This window comes from Somniosus microcephalus, chromosome 6 (genome assembly GCF_052327205.1).
Source record: "Somniosus microcephalus isolate GS21.2 chromosome 6, FLI_Smic_1.0, whole genome shotgun sequence".
In the NCBI taxonomy this organism is placed as follows: Eukaryota; Metazoa; Chordata; class Chondrichthyes; order Squaliformes; family Somniosidae; genus Somniosus; species Somniosus microcephalus.
Genome location: NC_140992.1, coordinates 210,184,773 through 210,201,766, shown reverse-complemented (window position 1 = coordinate 210,201,766; position 16,994 = coordinate 210,184,773). Strand labels below are relative to the sequence as shown.

General features: G+C 47.1%; 1 protein-coding gene across 1 annotated transcript in view; it reads right to left on the bottom strand.

The window, feature by feature from the left end:
- The window catches only part of LOC147116426 (dynein axonemal heavy chain 5-like), a 345,860-nt gene that overhangs the window by 16,353 nt on the left and 312,513 nt on the right, over nucleotides 1-16,994 (bottom strand). Inside the window, exons 67-68 of the mRNA XM_085992043.1 lie at nucleotides 7,592-7,837; nucleotides 6,833-7,052 (exon numbers count right to left, since the gene is read on the bottom strand). Of these exons, the coding sequence (XP_085848169.1) occupies nucleotides 6,833-7,052; nucleotides 7,592-7,837 (466 nt within the window). The remainder of the gene's footprint in view (nucleotides 1-6,832; nucleotides 7,053-7,591; nucleotides 7,838-16,994) is intronic.

Here is a 16,994-nt window from a genome sequence, read left to right as displayed (position 1 = left end):
AGTGATAGTGAATAGACCTGTTTAGAGCTTCTCCTGCATTTTCTTGTTTTGTAATGTTTTAGTACATTAAACTCAGTTTGTTAACTACTAGTGAGTTTATAGATTCTTTGCTAGGAGTGCAGAGACTCCTACATTGGTGACCCCGAATCCTCGCGATCGTTTTTCGCGGTGAACGCAGAACACGGGCCAGGAATGGAGGCCAACGCAGTGGCCTTGAAGCTCCCCCAATTCTGGGAACAACAGGCGGCCTCTTGGTTTGTGCAAGCCGAGGCGCAATTTGAACTCCGCAACGTCGTACAGGACCAGACCAGATATCTCCACGTGGTCTCCACCCTCAATAGCTCGACGGTGTCGAGAATCATCAGCCTTCTGGAGAGTCCCCCGAATGCTGACAAGTATGTAGCCATCAAGACATGGTTGCTGCAGGTATTTGGTCTTACCAAAGCGGAGCACGCTCGCCGTTTACTGACGCTACCAGGGTTAGGTGACTCCAAACCCTTGGAGCTTATGAGCCACATGCTGACTCTCCTGGGGTCCGAGCCCCAGTGCTTTCTGTTTCGCGAGCTGTTCCTTACTCAGCACCCCGAGCAAGTCCAGGCAACCCTCGCCCGAGCAGAAACCGCAGACTGCGTTGCGCTCGAAGAGGCAGATAAGATTTACGCAGTCCGGCAACAATACTGCGCCATCGCGCAACGCCCCGCCACGAGGAGCCCGGCCCTGGCTCCGACCATGGCGCCTCCGACGACCGGTTACTGTTACTACCAGGCTCATTTCGGCCCAAAAGCCCGCTGCTGCCGCCCACCGTGCAGTTTCGATACCAGACCGTCGAATAGGCCGCCGCAAGTCAAGCACGCCAGTCCTGGTACTTCCCCCGCAGCCACGATGGCAATCGGCGCTTCCGGGAATCTCACCTACTTAACCGACTCCATCTTGGGCCGTCGTTTTCTATGCGACACGAGGGTGCAATGCAGCATACTTCCTGCCTCGGTCATCGACCTTCGGTCCGGCAGACGGGGTCCCCCTCTGCAAGCGGCCAACGGGGGTTTGATCCGCACTTGCGGAAAGCGGCTCGTCCAAGTCTGTTTCGGTGGACAGCTTTTCACCTGGAATTTCATCACCGCTCAAATCTCGCAGGCCCTGTTGGGTGCCGACTTTTTGGGCGCCAACGGCTTGTTGGTGGACGTGAAAAATCGACGCCTCGTTCACGCCGCCACGCTCGACGATATTTCAGGGGCGCGCAGCACGGCTGCACCACACACGATTTCATGTGCGCGGCCACCGCCCGACGATTTCGCCTGTCTCCTCGAGGAGTTCCCCGAGCTGACGAAGCCCACCTTTTCGGCTTCGACCGTCAAGCATAGGGTGGAGCATCATATTTCGACTACCGGCTCTCCTGTTTACGCCAGGGCGCGACATTTAGAGCCCAGCAAGCTAGCGGTGGCGAAGGCGGAGTTCGCCGTGATGGAGAAAATGGGGATCATCCGTCGGTCCAGTAGTCCCTGGTCCTCCCCGCTCCACATCGTCCCCAAGCCCGGCAGGGGATGGCGGCCCTGTGGTGATTATTGGCGCATCAACGCCCGACCGTTACCCCATTCCCCATATACAGGACTTCTCAGCACATTTGGCGGGGACGTCCATCTTCTCGAAAGTCGACCTCGTCCGTGGTTACCACCAGGTGCCAGTGCACCCTCAAGATGTCGAAAAGACGGCGGTCATTACCCCCTTTGGACTTTTTGAATTCCTACGAATGCCCTTTGGACTTAAGAACGCGGCGCAGGCGTTTCAGCGCCTCATGGATTCAGTCCTGTGGGACCTTGATTTTTTATTTGTTTATTTAGATGATATTCTGATTGCCAGCACCTCCAAGGAGGAACACCTCGAGCACCTTCGGGCCCTTTTTCGACGGCTTCAGCAGCACAGCCTCATCGTTAACCCGGACAAATGCCGTTTCAGCCTAGCGCAACTTGATTTCCTGGGCCACCGCATAACCCCCGCTGGGGCAGTGCCACTTCGAGTCAAGGTGGAGGCGATCGCGGAGTTCCCAAAACCGAAATCCGTGAAAGCCTTACAGGAGTTCCTGGGGATGGTGAACTTCTATCATCGTTTCATCCCCAGGGCGGCGCAGCTCATGCGTCCGCTCTACGAGGCCCTCAGGGGCACGACAGGAAAAGAGCCTGTGGTATGGTCGCAAGACATGGATCGTGCCTTCGAGGAGACGAAAACTGCGCTCGCCAACGCGACCATGTTGGCACACCCCCTGCCGGGAGCCACCATCGCCCTCACAATGGACGCGTCAGACTACGCGGTGGGGGCCGTCCAGGAGCAGTGGGTCGACGGTGCGTGGCAACCTCTGGCCTTTTTTAGCCGCCAGCTACAATGGCATGAGCGCCGGTACAGTACCTTCGACCGAGAGCTGTTGGCTTTGTTTTTAGCCATCCGCCATTTTCGCTTCCTCCTCGAAGGGCGCCGCTTCATCGCATTTGTTGACCACAAGCCATTGACGTTCGCAATGGCCAAGTCTGCGGAACCATGGTCGGCTCGGCAGCAAAGGCAGCTGACGTACATATCGCAGTTCACCACCGACGTCCGGCATGTGGCCGGTAAGGACAACGTCGTCGCCGATTTCCTATCCCGCGCCACCGTCCAGACTACACACAGATGGTGGCTGACCAAGCGGTCGACCAGGAGACCCAGGTTTTTCGTTCGGTTCCAGCCAGCCTCCAGCCGAGGGATGTGCCGTTCCATTCTGCAGGTTCTACTCTGCTCTGCGATGTTTCGTTGGGTGCACCCCGTCCAATTGACCCGTCTAAATGGCGCCGGGCTGTTTTCGATGCCATACACGGCCTATCGCATCCTGGAGTGCGGGCGTCGCAAAAGCTGCTGGTCTCCAAATTCGTATGGAGGGGAATACGCAAAGACATCAGAGACTGGGCGAACACTTGTGTTGTTTGCCAACGGGCCAAGGTGCAGCGACATGTCAGGGCCCCACTCGCCATCTTCGAGGTCCCGGAGCGGCGATTCGATCACATTCACATTGACTTAGTGGGCCCGCTTCCACCGTCCCGGGGCTTTACGTACCTTTTGACAATGGTGGATCGCACCATGAGGCGGCCGGAGGCAGTCCCCATGACGTCCACCACCTCTGCGGATGTTGCTCGAGCTTTCGTTTCATCATGGGTAGCCCGGTTTGGTGTTCCTGCGGATATTTCGTCGGATCGTGGGCCGCAATTTTCGTCCGAACTGTGGAATGAGGTGGTTTCCGTGTTGGGCGTTAAACTCCACCGCACTACGGCCTATCACCCGCAAGCGAACGGCTTGTGCGAGCGGTTCCACCGTTCCTTGAAGGCGTCGCTCAGGGCCAGCCTTCTGGATGCATCCTGGGTCGACAAACTGCCGTGGGTGATGTTAGGACTCCGCATGGTGCCGAAGGAAGATCTCCAGTCATCGGCGGCGGAGATGGTTTACGGGCAACCACTTCGAGTTCCGGGTGAATTCCTGCCATCCCCTACGTGGCCATGGTCCGCGGCCAGGCAAAGAGAGACCCACCGGGATGCAGCCCGCTGTTTCCGCCCAGTTCCGACTTCACAGCACGGTTTGCCTTCGTCCAACGTCCCGGGGGAGTTGTCGAAGGCCAAGTTCGTTTTTGTGCGCCAAGACGGCCATCGCACCCCGCTCGCACCTCCTTATGCAGGGCCCTTCCAGGTTTTGCAGGCAGGGGACAAGAGTTTCGTGATCGACGTCGGGGGCAAGCCTGATCACATCTCTGTCGATCGCCTTAAGCCTGTGCACCTAGACCTCGAACGACCGATCGAGCTGGTGCAGCCTCCGTGCTGCGGCCGGCGGCCAGCTGCCGCCACACCTGACAGTGCCATGTTACCTGCCAGCTCACCGCCTGCTCAGTGTTTTCCCCTCCGGGAATTTAGGAGTCGGTCCAACAGGCTTGTCCGACCTCCTCAGCGATTGACTCTTCTCGTTAAAGACAATTCTGGGGGGGCGTATATGGCAAAGCCACTAAGAGACTCTCACAGTGACTGGTACAATTGCCTTTAATCATGTTTATTACCTTTTAATGTTGGCTCTGGTTAAACAGAGCTAGATCGACAAAATCGCGATCTGACGCGATGACGTCATCACGTGGGTCATGTGATGTTCCAACGGCGGGAAACGTGATGACGTCATGACGTCAGAGGTAGAGGGCGTTTCCAGTTAGTCCTTGTGTGGAGTGATAGTGAATAGACCTGTTTAGAGCTTCTCCTGCATTTTCTTGTTTTGTAATGTTTTAGTACATTAAACTCAGTTTGTTAACTACTAGTGAGTTTATAGATTCTTTGCTAGGAGTGCAGAGACTCCTACAGTATCAAATTTTCTCAGGGCAACTGGGGACAGTCAATAAATGCTGGCCTTGCCAGCGACATCCACATCTCAAGAATGATTTTTTTTTTTAAAGAAGGAGCTGTGTTCTTTGTCAACATTATCAGACCTATACAATATCATTAGAGACTTCGGGGTCAATTTTCAGTGTGCCATGAGGCGGGCTTTTAGGCGTGCAGGGGGCTAAAATCCCGAATTCGGGGGTCCCGACACCATCCCGCCCAAAACCCACCTCCATGTAAGTTTCAAAGGAGGCGGGTACCCGCCCCGCACTGGGACCTGCCGACCTGAGGCGGGAAGGGATTAGTGCCAATTAACTGCCTGCTAACAGGTAGTTACAAGGCAGTTTTTAGCCTAATCCCTATTTTGAAGGGTCTCGTGTGGGATTCCCCACGGCTCCAAACCACGCCAGGTTACATGAGTCGGGTCGTCGGGTTGAAGGGCTTGGAGGGGTCGAGATGTCGGTGTTCAGGTGAGTGATGGGTGCATGAGTGCAAAGGTAAGTGTGTTTGGTGTGTCTAAAGTGTGTAAAGAAGATTAAATTACCTGTACTTACCTTTACAGCCTTCCTTCCTCTAGGCTTCGGGAGTCCATCATTCAGCCGGCACAGAAAGCAGAATGGCTGCGATCTGTCAAAAGTGACAGCCTTCAGTTTTCAGTGCCAGCGAGATTTCTAACTGAGTCTGCGTAGAAGGACTCAGGTTAGAAGTAAGACTGTCAGTGTTTGACAGCTTCAAACAGCTGTGAAACACTGATATTTCATCTGTCAACACGTCTTGACAGGTGAAATTTCAGACTGTGACATCACCTGTTGCCGGGTGGCCCTTAATTGGCCTGCTGAGCCCGCTGGGCGGGCTCAACAAGGTCAATCAAGTGAAAATCGCGTGGATTGGCCGCATCTCGATGGAGGCGGGACTACAACCCGAAAGTTGTAGTCCCGCCTCCTTCCTGACTTCTGAATGAAAATCCAGCCCTTCAGGTCTACTGAAAATGCCATAAGTCTACAAATATAAACCGATTTTCAATTGATTAACCATACTTCTAAGATCTGGCAATTTCTGCTCCTTTTATATCTCCATCTGCTGTCCTCCAGCTGGGTAGGTAGGAAGGTTTGAAAATTCTCCATGGCTGCTGTAAATGCGGTGATCTGAGCCAACACAAAGCATGCTGAGGGTTAATGTAGTATAAATATCAGGTGAGGCTTGGAAATTAAGTCCCTAGTGTGAAAGTCCCTCAATTTATATCTAGTGGTCCTGAACTGCATTTAACACTCTACTGAATTCCTACATCATAATTTGACCCTACAGCAAATGAAACTATGCTGGAAAACCATAGTTCTCACAGCATGGGAATGCATGGAGGGTTGGTCTGCGAGTGACATTTAATCAACGTACCAAAGCAATTCTCAAAGCAGCTCAGCAACTCCAGCTCAGGGGTCAACAAGAAATAGAACAGTGTGTGAGGTACAAAAGTCAAGGTATTACTTCTACATGGGATATCAAGGTACAAATACGTTAAAACTACTTAGGCTTAAAAATTTAATCTTATATTTGGTGAGGATGCAAGTAGATTTTCTAGCAGTCAATGAAAACGTTTGCAACAAAGACTAGTAAAAGGTAAGGAGATTGTAGTGAAAGGAAAAGGAGAATCTGTTCAGAATAAGTAGGTATGAGAAACATGTATTGGGTTGGTATACATTTATCAATTGAGCATGAAGGTTACTTTTTATTTTCCACATAGGCATTGTTGAGTTTATTAGTTAACGTGGACTCTCTTCACCATCTTCATATGAAATTAGGGCAGTATTCTGTTACATTCTAGTCTGAACTGCCTTACTGTGTTAAATTATCCTATGCTGGAAACACTGCAGATAGTCTCCTGTCTCACTCCATTATAAAGGTTTGTTCAAATATGAAAAATGGATACCAGATTGCGCACTTCCAGTTCAAATTCCAATAATTTGTACTTCATTCTACACAAATAATTAATTTGGACAGACTTAATTAAAAAAAGAACTCTCAATGCAATTTTTGTACAATTCCTGGATTAACAAAGACTATTTAAATTTTAAAATGAGACAGGGTTACTGCTCCTGATCACTATCGATCTAGTGACTCCTGATGGAGAGATGTGTGTGTGGACATTGGGTGAGGACACGATTGGGATACAATAACCCTTCTCTCCCCATGTTTGAATATCCTGCTGACACTCACTGTCAAGGCTCGCAAAGGAAGAATGGTGACTTAGGTGAGGTGCCAGGAGGGCAGCCAGAGCTGTTGGAACTATCTACCAGCAGAGTCAGCGCCTTCAGAAGAGAGGAGGGGAGAAAATTAAAGGGGGGGGGAAAGTAATTTTAAAACTTTCTTCAGGTTTGAACCCAGTCTGTGTCTGCATGCTCACATGGGAAGCCATTAACACATAAAATTACTGCACATACTTATCTAGAAAATGACTTTTCTACCTGTGTAAGTACGTTTCAGACCAGCTTTTAATCCCTGTGGTGGTTCATTGGTAAACTTTATCGACATTTGCAGCAGAGTAATAGGGAAGAGCCTGTGGACCTCAGTTGTTATCCACAGTCGGAATGAGTCCTGAATAGTTTCAGTTTCTGTAATTGTGTCCATCAATTCATCCATGAAATCCAGTCCTAGGTGGCAGTTCTGCAGTAATGCCCAACCTCCCTAAAAATGAATCCCCAAAGTCAATTAAATTCATTGCATATGAATTTAAATACCAACAAAGAGCACAGTTATTATTTAAAGGTGGGAATATGTAGTAATTTACTCTTCACTTTATATGAGAATTTGGGATTTTTACACTAATGTCCCCAAGTTGACTCTCATTCTGATTTTTCCATCTCTCTTTATTGATTAGTCCCTGGCCTCTATTTGGCAACTCTATTCATTAAGTTGCTGAGACCAAGAGCTTATCCAGTAAAAGAGATTGAGAGTATATCCAATTCTCAGGAGCATCTCATGTTGATGTTTCAATGTGCTATGGCACTACACTGACACAGAATGGGGTTCAGACTTCCACAACTGATAGATTCTTCTAAAGACCCTTGTACTATAAAACTGCAAGGTCTCAAAGAAACATGTTAACTGAACTGAATCCCCAATTTAAAGGGAACATAGATAAATGTACTGTCTTTGACCACTCAAATCTCAGCTTCTGTATGGAACAGATTTTTACATAAATTGGTGACTGATAATCCTCTTACACTTGACATGGTCTGCTGCAGCAATCTGCGTGCATGTGTCTCTTGGCCCTGACCCATGGAAACGTAGCGCGTCTCAATTTTCAGTCTCTTTCCGAGGGCAATGATGCGGTCTGTCGGATCGGAACCCATGGAGAGGAAACAGATGAGAGGGGTCCTGGGGTCAGATTCCGCCCAGCTTTTTTCAAGATCCAGGATAACGCCTTCCGCATACTTTTCGCCCATAGAATCGATGATATATTTACGGGCCTAGATGTACAAAAATAATTATTGGAGCTTTTGATTTTAAAAGGCAAATATTTTGTATCTATTTTGTGAATATATCTGGCATTAAATATTCATAAAAAATTCAAAATAAGAACATAAGAAGCAGGAGCAGGAGTAGGCCATACGGCCCCTCGGGCCTGCTCCGCCATTCAATAGGATCATGGCTGAGCCGAATCGAGACTCACGTCCACTTCCCTGCCCTCTCCCTGTTGTTATGTATTTTGTGTTCGCCTCCCACCTTTGGTGGCGCTGTCACAGGAGATAAATGGTTGGGTGTTCTCTGTTAAGTTTAGCTCTCTTTGTTCGGAACTTGCCAGAACTTCCTTCCAATAAAGCACTTCATGTTTGAATCTCTGAGTTCTGAGTCCTAAATTGTGTCTAGGTAGAAAGGTACCGACACAACACCCGTAACCCCTAATTCCCTTATCTGCTAGGAAACTGTCTATCTCCATTTTAAATTTATTTAATGTTGCAACTTCCACAGCTCTCTGGGGTAGCAAATTCCATAGATTTACTACCCTCTGAGTGAAGAAGTTTCTCCTCATCTCAGTTTTGAAAGTGCAGCCCCTTATTCTTAGATTATGCCCCCTAGTTCTAGTCTCACCCATCAGTGGAAACATCCTCCCCGCATCCACCCGATCAAGCCCCCTCACAATCTTATATGTTTCGATAAGATCTGTAGTGTATGTGCCTTTAAGAGCCAGGTGTGCTGTAATGCCGGTAATTGCCACTCGGGCTATATAAGCCTGTATAATGTGTATATCCGTTAGGACCACCCCCAGACTTTGCTTAGTAAACACCTATGAACCAACTCCTGTCTTCAGTGTCTTTATCAACACACGGACACTACAGTGGCGACGAAGTGGAAACGGACTTACCTGCAATTCGGCAGCACCTCAAGGACATCGATTCCTCGGGCGTCCAGAAGACTCAAAAAAGTGAGAGAAGCTGTGGTTTCACCAGCTGGCCAAGCTGGTGGCAGGTACTGCGCTAATCCTTCCTGGGCGTCAGGCTGGGGCTCCAGCGGCTGGCTCTACAGCTGAGACAGGCAGCGAAATCGGAGGCAAGCAATAACGGACTGGGAGGGAACACTCGGGAGACGGCTGGCGCGGCAAGCAGGCCAGCGTTCAGACCTGGAGAGAAAGTCCGGCAGGAACGAGTCTCCAACTGTAAATAAATAGGAAAAAAAAGAACAGAAACCGCGGGAAACAGCATTGTCATCGGCAGCAGCGGCGGGAAACCGCGGGAAGCGCCATGTCTTTGCTGCAGAAAAGACAGAAAAGCGCGGGAAGCGCCATATCTTTTCTGAAATGCCTAAGTCTGGCAATATTGATGCTTTTGATAGCGAAATAGAGGATTGGACCACATACGTGGAAAGAGTAGAGGTATATTGCACTGCAAATGGAATAGAAGATGAAAAAAAAGCTTCAGTACTGCTGAACCTAAAGGGCGCAAAGGCATACGGGCTGTTACGAAATTTAATCACTCCAGCCAAACCAAAGGACAAGAATTTTAAAGAAATTGTTGATACCCTGCAGGAGCACTTAAACCCAACACCGCTGCTGATAGCGGAACGATTCAAATTCTTCAAGAGAAATCAACACAAGAATGAAAGTAACGCTGATTACCTAACCGAATTAAGAAAGCTATCAAAGTACTGCCAATTCGGGGCAGGGCTATCAGATTATCTTCGAGACAAATTTGTTTGCGGTCTCTTAAGTGAAGGAACACAAAAAAGGCTGCTTTCTGAAAAAGATTTAACATTGGACAAAGCTTTCAGTATGGCTGTATCATACAAAGCAGCAGCAAGAGGAGCTGCAGAGATACAACAAAAGACACAGGACTTTGACACCCATGAAATGACACAGGGTTTCGAAAGGTGTTATCGCTGCGGCAGATCCACCCATAACCAGAAGGACTGCTGGTTCAAGGACAAAGCATGCAGGCAATGCGGAAAGATTGGACACATTGCACGGGTATGCCGATCTGGACAAAATAAATCCACAGGCAGAAAAAAAAAAATCAATAAAGGAAAGTACAGGAAGGTACAAATGATGATGAACAGTAGCTCCGAAGACCAGAAAAGCGATAGCGACTCCGAAAACAAGAGACTAAGCTGTCTCAAATTACATAATGTACTTGCCAAAGATGATTACCAAACCATTTGGGTTACCCTCACGATAGCAGGGTCCCCAGTTAAAATGGAGCTAGATACAGGATCAGCTCTAACCGTAATAAATCGACGGGATTACGAGAGGCTATTTTCGCATATACCTCTAAAAGACACATCCATTATCTTAAAAACATATACGGGGCAGAAAGTATACCCCAATGGAAAAATAAGGGTGCCTGTTGTATACAACGGCAAAGAAATACAAAAGTTGTATTTATACATTCTACAAGATGGTGGTCCACCGTTGTTGGGACGTGAATGGATCAGAAAGATACGTTTAGACTGGCACTCCATTCAGGCACTGACGGTGACCAGTAAGAAAAAAAACAATGATGACATCATACCTGAACGATTAAAAGACATCTTGGCCAATGCCAAAGAAGTGTTTCAAGAGAAACTAGGAACCTTGAAAGGCATCACCGCCTCAATAAAAGTGGAAGATGCAGCAATTCCCAAATTTTTTAAGGCAAGACCGGTGCCATACGCAATACGTCCAGCAGTCGAGGCAGAGCTGGAGAATTTGGAAAAAGCAGGCGTATTATCCAAAATAGATTGGAGCGAGTGGGCAACACCCATCGTTCCAGTCATGAAAAAAGCATTGAATAATGATAAATCTGAAGAACAGAGAAAAATTCGCATCTGTGGAAACTTCAAGGTGACTGTAAACCCAGTCCTTCACACAGTACAGTATCCTCTTCCGAGGATAGAAGATATTTTCGCCTCACTATCCGGAGGGAAACGTTTCACCAAAATTGACTTGGCACAGGCATATCTACAGATGGAAGTTGAGGAGGCCTCTAAAAAGTATCTCACGATAAACACACACAAAGGCCTGTACCAGTACAATCGACTGGTTTTTGGAGTAGCATCAGCTCCAGCTATCTGGCAAAGAGCTTTGGAGCAAGTCCTGCAAGGGATTCCGGGGACTCAATGCTACCTAGACGACATCCTTGTAACAGGAGAAAACGACAACGAGCTCCTTGCCAATTTGGAGCAGTTGCTCACTAGGCTGAAAGAACGGGGCCTACGAGCAAATCGCCCCAAGTGCGAATTTTTCCAAAATCAGATATCATATTGTGGCCACATAATTAATAATGAAGGGTTGCATAAGTCACCTGAAAAAATTGAAGCGGTCGTAAAAGCCCCAGCACCTGAAAATGTTTCACAATTAAGGTCGTTCCTGGGATTAATAAATTACTATCATAAATTTTTACCGAACTTATCAACTCTTCTACACCCTCTTAATGAACTTCTACAAACAGGAGTGATTTGGAAATGGAACGAAGACTGTAAATGTGCCTTCCATAAATGCAAAGACTTAATCACATCCGAAGAAGTTTTGGCTCATTACAACCCATCACTGCCAATCAGACTGGCGTGCGATGCATCCCCTTACGGCATAGGAGCAGTATTATCCCATAAATTCCCTGATGGCTCAGAACGGCCGATAGCTTTTGCGTCACGCTCATTAAACTCAGCTGAGCGTAACTATGCCCAAATCGACAGGGAAGCACTCAGCCTGGTATGGGGAGTGAAGAAATTCAACCATTACCTACACGGACAAAAATTTACCTTGTTGGCTGACCATCAACCCCTCATCTCCATATTCAACCCTAAAAAGGGTGTTCCCATTATGACAGCGCAAAGGCTACAGAGGTGGTCCCTTTTTCTAGGGGCACACCAATACAACATAGAATACAAAGGATCAAAACAGCATGGGAATGCTGACGGTTTATCGCGCCTACCGTTGCCAACGGTAGAAGAGGCACCTACAGTAGACCCAGTAGAGATGTTCCACTCTACCATAGTGGAATGTCTACCAGTAACAAATTCTGCCATTGAAAGGGAGACGAGAAATGACCCGACTCTCTCACGGGTCTACGATTTAACAGTGAAGGGATAGCCAGCACATGGCGAACCACTGTTGCCAGCATTCTCGCAAAGAAGAGAACAGCTGTCAGTGTGCCGAGGAACCTTGATGTGTGGATCCAGAGTGGTGATTCCACCCAAACTCCAGGATAAAGTGCTAAAGGAGCTTCACGAGGGGCATCTGGGTGGAGTGAAAATGAAGAACCTAGCTAGGGCGTTTGTATGGTGGCCAGGTATCGATGGAGACATCGAAGAAATGACCAAGAGCTGTCTCGGATGCCAGAAGGTCCAAAACGCTCTACCACAAGCCCCTCTACATCCATGGGAGTGGCCCTCATCTCCCTGGCAAAGGGTGCACATCGACTTTGCTGGTCCATTTATGGACTCAATGTTCTTAATCGCGGTTGATACACACTCCAAGTGGCCGGAGGTAATAAAGATGTCCTCCACCACCACGGAAAAAAACATCACAGTATTAAGGACCATATTTGCCAGGAATGGGCTGCCGGAACAGATATGTTCTGATAATGGACCGCAATTTGTGTCCGAAGAATTCAGAAAGTTCTTAAAAAACAATGGGGTTAAGCACTACACGTCCGCCCCATACCATCCCGCCACCAATGGATTGGCTGAAAGGTTTGTCCAGACCTTCAAGAAGGCCATAAAGGCCATGGGTAATGAAGACATAAAACTTCAGCAAAAGGTGGATAACTTCTTATTCGCATACAGGAATGCAACACATATGGTTACCAACCAAACTCCCGCCATGATGTTCTTCAATAGAAACCTAAGATGCCGGCTGGATTTGGTCAAGCCCAACATCAGAAGGGACGTGGAGAACTGGCAGTTTCAAGGCATGAATGAAAGGCCAACTAGAACCTTCCAGATAGGTCAACAAGTTTTGGCCCGGGACTACCGTACCGAGAAATGGCAGCCTGGAACTATCTGCACATGACTAGGACCACTGATGTATACCGTGGACATCGGAGAAAGCATAATAAGGCGCCATGCTGACCAAATCATAAAGTCATCCGAAAAGGGACAACCTACACCACAACTCTATACGTCTAACGATGAAGTAGGGATACCCATATCTACCTCCGATCCGGTGATACTGGAACCCGATGAACCCGACACTGGCATTCAAGCCGAATCAGCCTTGCCAAAAGAACCTACTACACCACCAGAAACTACTACACCCCCGAGGCGTTATCCGGACCGAGTCAGGAAGCCTCCTGAGAGACTGACTTATACAGTCAACAGCAATGTGTATATTATTTTTCTTCTAACATGTAATTAATAATTACTTAAAATATGATGTACTGGTTAGCTAAAAGGGGAGGAATTGTAGTGTATGTGCCTTTAAGAGCCCCAGGTGTGCTGTAATGCCGGTAATTGCCACTCAGGCTATATAAGCCTGTATATTGTGTATATCCGTTAGAACCCCCCCCCAGACTTTGCTTAGTAAATACCTATGAACCAACTCCTGTCTTCAGTGTCTTTATCAACACACGGACACTACAAGATCGCCTCTCATTCTTCTGAATTCCAATGAGTAGAGGCCCAACCTACTCAACCTTTCCTCATAAGTCAACCCCCTCATCTCCTGGAAACCAAAACTGCACGCAGTATTCCAGGTGTGGCCTCACCAATACCCTGTAGCTGAGTGAAAACATTTCTGCAGTTCTTACTGTATCTGAATACAAAAGCAATGGAATTGTGTGAAGATCACCCTGTTAAACTGTTGGCTCTCTGATAGTCCATTGGGTAAATGGGCACTGAGCCACACAGAGAAACAAGGTCATCCTATGTAGTTACCTGAGCTCAGTCAAGGAGGCAGTGAGGTCACCAACTTTAAGAAACAGTTACACCTATAATTGCTGTCAGCTTGGCTCAGTTGGTAGCATTTTCACCCTTGCCTCTGAACCAGAAGGATGTGGGTTCAAGCCCCATTCCACATAATCTAGGCTTCTCCGTTTGCCTACCTAACAACGAGTGAATTTCAAAAGCGATTCATTAGGCGTGACTCCTTCTTTCAAATTGGAGAATTGGGCCATCAACAGTTCTGTTATTTACAGAATATATGAAGTTTTAAGAATGGCATCACAGGAGGGGCAGTGATGTGCAATTCCTGCAAAATGTGGGAGTTTCAAGCCGCAGATGTTAACACAGACAAACACATCTGCGGGAATTGAACATCCAACTGAGATTATTTCAGTTTATGATCTCAGAACCTGAGGTGGAATTGGAGACAATTCAACATATCAGAGAAGGAGAAAAGTTTCTAGAACAAGCGTTTCAGAGGCAGTCACCACACTAAGAGACAGGGAGCTGGCAGTGGTAGAGGAAGAAGTGGTGACTCCCCACATGTCAGGAAAGCAAGGAGGGATAGGCTAGAGCATGAACATCCAGATTGCCCTCTCCAACCAGTGTGAAGCACTGGCTTCCTGTGGGGAGGATGAAAGCAGGACTATCAAATGGGTTTCAACGGGATCAGGCGGGGGCATACTGGCAATTCAGTTAGGTATGTAGTAGTAATAGGAGATTGGAAGTGCCCCCCACCCCGATAAAGTGCAAATATTGCAATGCTCAGAGTTTGGGAAATAAACTGGGTGAGTTAGAAGTGATTATGTCACAGAAAAAATAGATTTAATAGCACAAACAGAAACTTGGTTGCAAACTAGGCAGGAGTGATAAATAAACATAATTGTGTTAGAATGCTTTTAGGAGAGACAGAATAGGTAAGAAAGGAAAAGAAGTGGCAATATTGGTGAAGGAGCAAATGCATAGTGTAGAGAGGACTGATGTACACAAAAAAGAGGTTTAGACAGAGTCAGTATGGTTAGAGATTGAAGAAAATAAAGGGATTGTTATATTAGTGGGGCTGCACTGCAGACTCTCTAATTGTGAGAGGGAAATAGAAGATGGAATCTGTCAACAGATCAGGGAGATGAGTAGGAATAACAAAATTATCGTTCCAGGCGATTTAAATTACCCACTCATTGATTGGGATAGGGAGGGAGTAAATGGAGAAAAGAACATAAGAAGTAAGAGCAGGAGTAGGCCATACGGCCCCTTGAGCCTGCTCCACCATTCAATAAGATCATGGTTGATCATTGACTTCAACCCCGCTTTCCTGCCCAATCTCCATATCCCTTGATTCCCCTAGAGCCCAAAAATCTATCTATCTCAGCCTTGAATATACTCAAAGACTGAGCATTCACAGCCCTCTCGGGCAGAGAATTCCAAAGATTCACAACCCTCTGAGTGAAGAAATTCATCCTCATCTCAGTCAAATGGCTGACCCCTTATCCTGAGACTATGCCCCCTAGTTCTGGACACTTCAGCCAGGGGAAACAACCTCTCAGCATCTACCCTGTCAATCCCCTTCAGAATCTTGTATGTTTCAATGAGATCACCTCTCATTCTTCTAAACTCCCGAGAGTATAGGCCCATTCTACACAATCTCTCATCATAGGACAGCCCTCTCATCCCAGGAATCAATCAAGTGAACCTTGGTTGCACCGCCTCCAAGGCAATGGGAATGGAATTCCGAAAATGTGTGCAGGACTCCCTCCTCACGCAGTATGCCTACAAGGGGAGAAGCATTGCTAGATCTAGTTATGAGCAATAAAATTGATCCAGTAGATGTGTTAAATGTGGATGAGCACCTCGAGAGTTGTAACCATAATATGATATGGTTTAAGGTTCAAATAGAAAGGGAAAAGGTTAGCACAAAAACATGAGAGTGTTTTAGAACGGTGAGGAGTGAGCTTACTGAGGTAAGGTAGAAAGACAAATTGGCACACAGAACTGCAAATTAACAATGGGTTATTTTTTTTAAAGAAATGCAAAGTTGTACAATAAATATATACCAGTGAAATAGGATACTTCAAGCTTCAGAATGCTGTGGATAAATAAAGAGGTCGGAAACAATCTAAAACCGAAGATGAGGCCTATAGGTATAATAAAATTACAGAATATGAGAAAATAAAAGGTTAAGAAAGGAACCATAAAAGCAAGGAAGGAGTATGAGGAGAGAATCTCAAAAAAAATTAAAAACAGTAAGGTATTTTACTTGCATATTAGTAAAATGAGGATTATTAAATGTGAGGTGGGAGCTCTGAGAGGAGAGGATAGTGAGGTAGTAAAGGTATAAGCAGACATTGGTAGGGATAAGTGCTTTGAGAACTTGACAGATATGGGAAATGAGTGCATGGACTTTCAGAAAGCTTTTGACAAGGTATTACACTGGCGACTGTTGGAAAAGATTAAAAGGTGTGGAGTTAGGGAGAGGGTAGCAAATTGGATTAAAAAGTGATTAGAAGGGAGGAAACAGCAAGTGGGAGTTTCTCAGAGTGTTTGGAAGTGGGTTGCGGTTTCTCACAGGGCTTCTGTTCTGGGACCTCATCTGTTCACTGATTTGTATTTTTTTTTATTCGGTTATGGGATGTGGGCATTTATTGCCCATCCCTAGTTGCCCTTGAGAAGGTGGTGGTGAGCTGCCTTCTTGAACCACTGCAGTCCATGTGGTGATGGTAATCCCACAGTGCTGTTAGGGAGGGAGTTCCAGGATTTTGACCCAGCGACGATGAAGGATTGGCGATATACTTCTAAGTCAGGATGGTGTGTGACTTGGAGGGGAACTTGGAGGTAGTGGTGTTCCCATGCGTCTGCTGTCCTTGTCCTTCTAGGTGGAAAAGGTCGTGGGTTTGGGAGGTGCTGTTGAAGAAGCCTTGGCGAGTTGCTGCAGTGCATCTTGTAGATGGTACACACTGCAGCCACGGTACACCAGTGGTGGAGGGAGTGAATGTTTAAGGTGGTGGATGGGGTGCCATCAAGCATTGTCCTGGACAGTGTCGAGCTTCTTGAGTGTTGTTGGAGCTGCACTCATCCAGGCAAGTGGAGAGCATTCCATCACACTCCTTACTTGTGCTTTGTAGATGGTGGAAAGGCTTTGGGGAGTAGGGCTAGAAGGAGTGGCGTCCAAATTTGGAGATGATACCAAAATAGGAGGCATAGTAAATAATTCTAATAAGATTGGCAAAGAGAGAATATGAGAGTAGAATGGCAGTTAATATAAAAGGGAACCCAAAA